At 37.8% G+C, this 9,830-nt stretch overlaps 1 protein-coding gene across 1 annotated transcript; it reads right to left on the reverse strand.

Annotated features, from left to right (window-relative positions):
• Positions 1 to 388: 388 nt before the first annotated feature.
• Positions 389 to 8,324, reverse strand: LOC108461654 (probable inactive nicotinamidase At3g16190). Its single transcript, XM_017761558.2, has 5 exons — positions 8,049 to 8,324; positions 7,791 to 7,904; positions 7,214 to 7,448; positions 6,980 to 7,096; positions 389 to 649 (listed from the first exon to the last, which is right to left on the reverse strand). The coding sequence occupies exons 1-5, from the start codon at positions 8,094 to 8,096 to the stop codon at positions 576 to 578; spliced, it is 588 nt and encodes a 195-aa protein (XP_017617047.1). The 5' UTR covers positions 8,097 to 8,324; the 3' UTR covers positions 389 to 575.
• Positions 8,325 to 9,830: the final 1,506 nt, after the last annotated feature.

The raw sequence follows: 9,830 nt of genomic DNA on the forward strand, positions 1-9,830 counted from the left end.
ACCCAAGAACTATAAGGCTCTAACTCCTTTTGAGGTCCACAATAGTCTAATTGCCTTAAAATATATACTTTTTTGTGAGAACCAATTCCTTAGTAGTACTAGTACATACATATTATATGTATGAGTGTGTACCTTTTATGAGAGTCAGTTTCCTCGCTAGTTGGGAATATCAATGAGGATCACAACCAAAATTATTTTTAAAACATTAGAATAGGCTAAAAGAGTGGCGACCCCTATGTATGATTCACAAATCCATGGGAAAATTTTAAAATTTTGAAATGCGTGTATCGAGCACATTTGTATTAGAAAATGACACTCAACTCAAGGCCAACATAGAAAATGAATTGGGCAAAGGTTCACTCGTGAGCAATTACATGAATGGAAGCAGTCAAGTAAACTAGTAAGACTTATTATAGCTGAAATCAACTGTCAATCATCTTTATTCTTACAAAATGGAAATAAGATAGTATTCCACACAAGGTAATTCAGATACTACGAGCCTGCAGAGTACAAACGATCTAATGGAAAAAGTAATGCCACCCGAAGAATACATACCAGTTCAATCATTTGACTCATCAAAGCTTGGTTTCACACCACTCCTCAAGTGTTGGTGTTGCAACTCCAATATTTCTCATGTCATAGATATTGGCTGGTTACACATAAAGTTAAGCCTTTGTATCAGTAAACCATGATGCCATTTTTGCAAAAAGAAATAATGTCTATTTCGTTCTCTCAAAGTTGCAAGTACAAATAATCAAGGTAAGAAAATTCTTTTCATATGTCAATCATGGTAGACAAATAAGAAACAGAAATGTCTGTTAACAGCAAACCTCCTTCCACAGACCACTGTCATAAAAACCAATCCCCGAATTTGATTATGCCTTCGACTCTGAACACTCAAAGCATGGAAAGAACTTGTCTTTTTATCACCAGCTTGAAGCCACTGAACCCGAGATTGACATCTCCAGAATTCCTCTTCTCTCTTAAGGTCCTGCTTCAATGATTTCGCCTTTACATGGTCATACACGGGCTGTCTAGCTAGCTTCTCCATTTCAGCAGCTCAACCCGGCAATTTGTCACTTTTTGCTGCACTTTAAACAAGTCTGAACCACGCACATTAAGCTGCCAAGCTTGTTTGACAACCTCAGCACACTCTTCATCTTTATCCCATCATGAATCATAAGGGAAAAATGGACATTTCATACTATCCAAAACTTCAGTGTTCAACAAGATGGGGCTATGATCACTGCCTATAGCAGGAAGGTTAAAGCTTGCTCATAGCAATGACTCCAACAAACATTAACTAAGACTCGATCTAACCTCTCCTTCACATTGAAAGAACCCTGTCATTTCTGAAACCAAGTGAAAGGATGAACAACAAAACCTACATCTACATGCAGCAGTCCACATTTATCTAAAAAATTTCTGAAGTCTGAAAAAGAAGCAGCTGACCGGTGACATCCACCCTCCTTTATCATCTGGTAAAAGAAGATCCTTCAAGTCCCCAAGAACTACCTACCCATCTGCTCAACAACCTACCACTTGCTGCGAGAGACTCCACTGCTCACGACGTCGCTGGTCATCAAAATCTGCATGGATACAGTCAAGCATCCAACGCTTGTTTTTATCATCATCCTTGACCTCAACTTCCATAATGAAACTGTAAACAGTCCGAACTTGAAAATCAACAATCTTCTTCCATGGCAAACAAAGACCACCTGCTAATCCCCGAGGAGGAACAGGACATATATAATAAAAATGCAACTCCCTCTTCAATTTCTCCAACCTGTCTGTTCTATTCTTAGTATCCATTAATAAGACTGCATCCGGGGAGTGGAGGTGGAGACTAACTCCTCCACCTTTCAATGAGGAACTTTATTTAAGGGCTCCCCCCAAGCCCTTTAAGTTACAAAGGATTCTCATATCTCCTCAGGAAAGAAGGCCTCTACTATGGCACACCCGCCAGAAAAACTGACACCGACATTCACCGAAGAAGGGAAGCGGGTGGCTAGCTGCATTATTGAGTTTGCACCCAAACTGACACCTATATTTGATGTGCCGATGAGAGGTCTCAGCAGGAATGAAAAAGGAAGTCTTGAAGGAGCTCTATCTTATAAAGAAAATTTCTTGATTTGTTGAGAAAAAAAAAATGAAAAAAGAATGAGAAGGGGCTTAGACTAGACTTAAAAAAAAGCACTAAAGGCCTGGTGAAGCTCCACCCTTCTCTCCAATTCCCCCTTTCCCCATGATCCTATAAGCTAGAATTTTTTATCGACAGGATTTGACCTGAACTCTCCTCTCTGTACCGTATCTATCTCTTCTAGCAAGCTAGAAAGAAAGTGAAAAGCTTTTCCTTCTCCCACTTTAAGTGTTGTTCCTGGATCACTAACAAGAACTAGAAAAAGTTGTGTATAAAGGAGTGTATCCTAGCTAAAAAGAAAGATGTAAAATTAAGCTACTAACGCTTTCATTAAGATTGACTAGCTTCCATAAATGGGACTAGAGATGGGGGCGATAAATATGGAGGAATTTTAGACCTTTCCAATGGTCGAGGGAATCAAAAATAAGAATTTCACAAGCGAACTACATGGTTCATTTGCCCGCTTGGAAAAATACAGCTTCTTTTGGGAACGGTTATCGCATTTTCTTCTTTTGACTTCAATCCCTTTGCTTATATTGGATGGAGGTAACTGGCCACCACACCATTCTGATTAGCCTTGCATTAGTTATTGGTCTCATTTGGTTCTGCAACCTCACTCAACCCTCTCCTCACACTCACCGCCCTAACCGGAAGTTGAGTACAATTTCAGATAGGAATTGATGACCAATTGAAAGATTGATTAGCTCGAGTGAGAAGTCCGAATAGAAAGGCATTCCTCCTTTCTTGATTCAATTCCTTAGCGCATCACCTTTACTGGTCGCAGAAGAAAGGACGGTATTCGTATGCTGATTGCACCTACCAGGCAGGAGGGATTGGCTTAAGACAGGAATGTTTGACTTAACCATTCCTTGACTTTCTTTGTCAGATGAGAAATGCGAAACGAAAGAAGGCTGGGAAATTAGATCCAACTCTTTCTCTCCTGGGAGAGATGAATTAATATATCTTTCTCGAATCATATGTCGGGACTGACGGAACTTGAACCCGCAACTTCCGCCTTGACAGGGCGGTTCTCTGACAAATTGAACAAGAATCCCTAGTCTACAACCTTCAAATTCTTTTCTCCTCACCTACTTCATTTGAAGCCGTTGGAAAAGAATAAAGATGAGCTAGAACAAGGTGCAGCATGGAAAGGAAAGAATTACTAGTTTCGGAAGGAGGTAAGCGCCTTCTCCTAATTGAAACTGCTTAAGACAATACTGACATCCTTTATTGTTCGAGCTTACTTATGCGGCTAACACTTCTAGTTAAAGAGCCTTTTTCTAATGAACTTTTAATAGAAGTAGGGATTTATAGCTAATTCTTAGGCTATCCCTTCGGGGATGTAGCATAGTTTCCCTAGTCCAAAATCAAATCTATACTCTTGTCTTTAACCTTCGTTCGAGCGATGGAAAGAGTCTTTACACAGGACTGGTATTATAAGTTTTCTTCCTTATCTAATATCTTACTATAGAAGGCTCGAAGAGCTATGGTTGATAAGAAGAGTTAGCAGGCGAGACATCATCTCTTGTTACCAATAACTCGTAAAGACTAGTTTCATAAGGTAACTTTGAATAAGAGAAATCGTAGCGTAAAAAGTATTGTCAACGGAAAAAGTTCCACAAGAACAGCGGACTCAATAGCCGCTCTAGACACCCTAAAGGGAAGTTGGACCTAGCTTCCTAAAGAGGATTTTTGTTCTATGAGGTACAGGCCCGCTCGCACAAATCAAGAGGAAATAGGTATAGGCTGGATCAATAAAAGAAAGATAACGAAAGTGTACAAGATACCAATGGGGTTGACTTAGAAGAAAGGTGGCGGCGAGAAAGGGTATTTCGAATCTCAATCAAATAGCATAGCACAGGACCGTGCCAAGTTGTAAGCATAGCTAGTTAGGTATGGGCTTTCTTTTCACTATCAGAATTAGTAGTTGGCCTATTGTTGATCAAAGTCTGGGTTGGCGGTCCCTAGTTATAGATAGGCTTTCGCCTTCCTTTTTCCATACAACGAGGATTTTAGTGTTTGGATAATTATTCCTATTTGACCCGATGCCATACCCTTCATGTGTTCATGATACATGGCTGGGGTACATATTCCACAAAAACAAGGTTCAACTACGAGGATTGATAAGTTGTTCATTTTGTAACTTTCACCTCTATCTACACAGTTTCATTACCATGTCTTCGACGAGCAAGACTTCACTGTAGACATAGGTTGAGGTTTCAACAGGGCAAGCGAATATTGTCCAACCTGCGGTCAGCTATGATATACTTAACTTCTTTTCACCTCCCTCTTCGATCGATCTGGAAGATGTTCCCTTAGCAGTTGACATCTCAATAGAGTCCTCCAGTTGAGTTGGAAAACAACCCTTGAGACCTACAAGCTCCTACAGCAAAGAAAGAAAAAGACAAACTTAGACAAGGGCATCTTGAACCCCTCTCCCTACGGTCGAGTTAGCCCATGATCTCAAGATCAAGAAGAGCCAGCCATACATAGAAGACAAGGGAAGACCTTGCTCGACCAAATGAACGTAGCAGCAGCATCATGAGATAGAACCTGGTTCTGCCCCAACTGTCCATCTGTGGAACATGGGGCTGAAGACCTCTAGAGCACCTACTAGAAGAACTAGAAGAAAGACAGAACCACTTGGCTAGGGTAAGAGGGACCAAACCATTAGGAGGAAGAAGCAGATGGAAGACAAGGTCACTTGTGAAAGAACTAGCCAAAGGGGACCATCACAGCTGGGGTGGTGGATAACAGGCTAGCTCACCAAGAACATCAGGAGAGGTCTGGGAAGACTTGGCAGCGGCAAGTCAATGAGAGGTTAGGTCAAGGGATTTAGACAGAAGTCCCATCAATCAAAATCAAAGGATGTTCCAGGAAAGAAGGAAACAAGGATATCCAAAAGAATAGGCCTTGAAGGAAGGCATGAATGAAGGAGACCGGTCTAAGGGCTACAAGATATGCTACAAGGTTGAATCAGTCCACTAAGGGATGACCTCTTATACATGATTTCAGTGAAGTGTTCAAGTCAAGGACTTAGGCGATCAAAGAAAAGAAGACTTGAAAGAAAAGCCTTCTATCCTACAGCTAAGGCATCCATCCAATACAGATAGAGCGTCATATATAAAATAACTCTCTCCTTTGGAAACCACCTATTCCTCTCATCGATTACCTTCACTAGGGTCAAGATTCATGGTTTTATAAAGGCGGCCCATTAGCTTCCTTTGATGGAACAAGGATTGCTTTCGTCTCTTTCCTTCGGGCCGGAATGGAAGTGGTCGTTAAGCTTCTTTGGATCAACCGATAGTGTGCTTATCGCTCTACTTCGCTTGATTCTCATGCCAGTGTACTCGTTGCTCAGCTTTAGGCTTTATTAGCTTCATTTCTGAAGTGAGCATGAAGTCCGAATTGAATAGATACTAAGAAAGAGTCTTTCGTGATGAAAGTTGCAAGTGAGGATTCAGGATTGAGAAAGAAATCAGCAAAGCGCAGCTAGAGCTGAATCTATTATAGGAGGCGTAGGGTAGGCTCTTTGGATAGATTGACTGGCTTAAGCCGATGAACCAGCTTCTACGACTAACGAGCTAATTCGGAATATGCCTAACTAGAGGAATAAAATCACCTGATCTTGGCTCGGCATCTTTTGAAAGGTAATCCAATATCTGGTAAGAAAGGTTGAGTCAGCTACTCGAAGCGGAGAAGCAAAAGCTCACTCGACCCATAGGAATAGGAAGGAAGTTTCATTCCAAACTGCTCTTAGTTTGAGCTAGGAGATGGGACAGTTAGAGTGCTCGCAGCATCTCTTCTCCTTGCCGCAGCAAGTCCCGTCCCACATCCGCAGTTGGTGAGATGCAATAGAAGTAGAAGCTCTTAATGTAGAGGAAGACTTTTGTTCGAAATCGGGATAGTGTTCAATAAACCACCATTGATGCAATAGAAGTAGAAGCTCTTAATGAAATATCTGGTGGTGAAGACATTCCCGCAGCTACGATTAAAGAATTGGATGTCGAAGTACAATTTAGCCCAACCTCCACTTCCCCTGGCCCTCTTGTTCTTCACTGCCCTGCCTTCTCTCAGAAGGAAACTGCTATGTGTTCCCTCACTAGGAAATCTTTTGATTCACTATGTTGATTCACTGAGATGGTTATACATCTTTACCATTTGACATGACAAAGAACTGTCATTTCTTTTAAAACTTTTATCTGGTCCCATGAATTATGTTCAACTGTCTCCAAAGGTTCCATACATTACCCCTTCTTTATATGTTTCAAATTGCAATCTGCTTTCAACAACTCATGGATGGACCTTGGCTAACAGCCTCTAACAAGGCCAACAAGTCAAATCACTGACTCTTACACCGTTGATCCACTAACTACACATATAAGTACATCCATGTCCTCATTTAGTTATTTTCTAGCTTTCTTCATGCATGCATTTAAATAGTCACCTAGATAGTTTACCATGGTACGGTCTGCTTGTCTCTACTCTTTTACAGCACTAACATCATAGACATTAGTATGTCTAAGATAGCATTGTCATTGGCCTATAATTCCCCCATTTGACCTAGCATAATCTCCACATAAATTGTTTTATAAAGTCTTTTAATGACTAAAAACTTAATAAAACGTTTTCCAAAAGTTTCTATTTGTGCTATATAAATGATTAGTTCATACAGCATTAACATGCTTACTTTCTCATGCATATGGTCTGGTATGCTAATGTCGTTCTGCTGGCAATTCGCAGGGGCCAGCATGCCAATTTTTTTTTTCTCGCATAATTTCAACTCATTATCATCATCCTAGTTGTAGATATATAGATTAAGACTGCAAAAATTCTTACCATCATGTATGTCGGCTGTTGCAGCAGCTGTGGCATCGACAATAACGGTAACTGGTTGGTAATTATGTGCTACGGCATCAAAGACGGTCTGCCGGATGCAATTTGGAGTTTGAACACCTACAATAGAGATACAAGAACATACTGAAATGTTAATGCCACATAGAATAAAGCGAGAAAAGACTCTCAACAAATAGCTTACATTTTAAGTTTTCACAAGTTCTGAATTATCCTTACCAACAACAACTAAGTTATTGACCCCATTACTTTGAAGGAAAGAATGAAGATGGGTGGCGAAGAATGCACTAAAACGAGTCTTCACCAACTTGTAATCTCCTTCTTTTATCACAAGGCCATCCACCAATTGTGCACCTAAACATCCCTTGGTGGTTGGACCCTCTTTCTGTCGTGTGTACAAATGCCGGCGAAAGAGTTCAACATCTCTTCCTAAATAGTCATGCTCGCGAACAACCTAAACCCGAAATTAAGCTTCTCACAATCATCTCCCATTTACAAACAACTCAAGAAGCACTTTTATACAATATTGTTGAAATTATTTCCCAAATTCTCTTCATTTCTCAGAAATGGTTCCAGGACTGGAAAAAAAGCAAAGTTACTCTGACTTGGGTGGAAATGTCAATTAGAGTATAATGGAAAACAATTTTACATCGAAGACCCTCTTTTTTTTTTTCATTTTCTTGATAAACTGAACATCCTAGGAGATATTTTCCGACCAAACAAACAGAGAATTAATACAACTCTGAAAGATGAAGTGAATTAGAGGTTAATAAGCAAACAGAGGCTACAAATTTACCCAAACGATGAGAATCCCCCGCTGCCTGGCGGTTTCAACAGCCTTTATCACATTAGGAACGATGGCTTTGCCTCCATTTACCCTCATCAATCCGTCATCTAATATAAAATCATTCTGCAAAAAGAATCCCAATAACCCAAAGTCCCCGTTTTCCAATAACTAAAACAAAATCCAACCCAATGTTCATAATTCATATGCCATAGTATATATATACTATGCATTAAAAGAATTAAAAATAAAAATAAAAGAAGATGAAACCTGCATGTCAATTACAAGGAGAGCCGCATGCTTCCATTTTTCTGCCATGCTTTCACTCTGGACTGCCAAAAAGCTTAGATTGTTGGACTAAGGGCAAAGGCCGAAGTCGAAGACATTGGATCAACACATGTCCAATTATCCGTTTCATTAATCTGAGTTTGAACGGAGTATTTCTTAGGATTTGTATTTTATTTTTGTAAAAAAAAATGGTAAAATTAACTATAAATGCCAAGATTATTCGGGGAATAGGCGGTTTTTGCTAACTAAATTGCTAAATGTGTAGTATTCAAATCTCCTGTCAAAAGTTTCTATTTTAAATTAATAGTGTTTTTTTCTTGTATAAATATGTTTTTAACATTATGTTAAATATATTTTATTTTTAAAAATTATATAAGAAAAAATATATCAAAGTAAATAGTTAATGCTTTAAAAAATCAAATATATTTAACATAATGATATATTAAAAAATTATTAATTAAAAACATGAATTAAGGCTAATTATTTGACACATAAGTGAGGTTGAGATTTTGACACATATATTTAAGTTGTATTTAAAAAAAATTAAAAACATAAAATTTGTAAGAGAGGATTTGAACCCCACTTGAGAAGTTAAAAGTTCATGTCACAACTCGATTTGTAGGGTTTTATGTAGCAAAAGGTTTTGATGTACTAAATTGAAAGGTTCTCTAATTTGGTGGGTTACTTTTGCAAATAAGAACAAGTAGCGGGTTGGTTGAGGAAAAGTTGGATTTCAATCATAGTTCACTTGGTTATGAACTAGAAATAAGTTAATAGGAGACAAAATTATTAGGAAGTGATACACTTGGTTGTTGAAACGGAGATCGGTGAAGAAAGCAAGTGTAACAGTCTGTTTTTCAGTGGTTTCTAGGCCACAAATCCGATGAATAAATTCGTAAATATTATTATTTAATATTTATGAATCAAATATAGAATTGTGTTGAAATTTGATTTAATGATTTTTGTTAATTGAAAAAAGAATTAGGTTCAAGTGGAATATCCCTAAAGTCAAGTAGTTTAAGAAAATGAGGTTTCAAGACCTCGTTTCTATAAATCAAGCCTTACATATTTACAGAGTGTTATTAAGGTCATATTAAAGTTTGGTTAAGAAATTTTATTGTTTAGATACTTAGTTAATTAAAAAGGATTAAATCGCAAAAATTACAAAAGTTAGCTTCTAGTAAATATATGCATTAAATGATTATGGAAAAGTAAATAGGTGGATTCAAATGGTAAATACACCATTTTGGATTTAAGTGAACGATTTTGATGATAGAAAGCATGAAATTTAATTAAGTTTCTAAAGGGTAAAAATATAAATTGATTAATTAATAAGAAATTAAACAAAACAAACGTTAAAATAATCATCATCTTTCTCATTTGCACAACACGAAAACCGAAACACCATTGTAGGCATTAGGAAGCTTTCGGACATTGTAAAATTCACATGCATGGTATGTTTCTTTCACTGTTTTTCTTGATTTTTATGTTTTTAGGCTCATATTAGCTTAATCTAGTTAATCCATGGGTAAATTTGTTAAATTGTTAAATGTTTAGAATTTTTCCATAGATGAATTTGTGATGTTCTTGAAATTTTAGGATAGATTATTAAGCTTGGTTATTAAATATAAGTATTTTGTTAAGTGATTTTGATAATTTTAATGTTTAGGGAATTATTTGTTGAAATAGTACAATTCAATGTAAATATTGTGAAATTATGATAAAAATGACCTGATTATGAACCCTATGAAAATTGGCTAGCAT

Source organism: Gossypium arboreum, chromosome 2 (assembly GCF_025698485.1).
Source record: "Gossypium arboreum isolate Shixiya-1 chromosome 2, ASM2569848v2, whole genome shotgun sequence".
NCBI classification, from domain to species: domain Eukaryota; kingdom Viridiplantae; phylum Streptophyta; class Magnoliopsida; order Malvales; family Malvaceae; genus Gossypium; species Gossypium arboreum.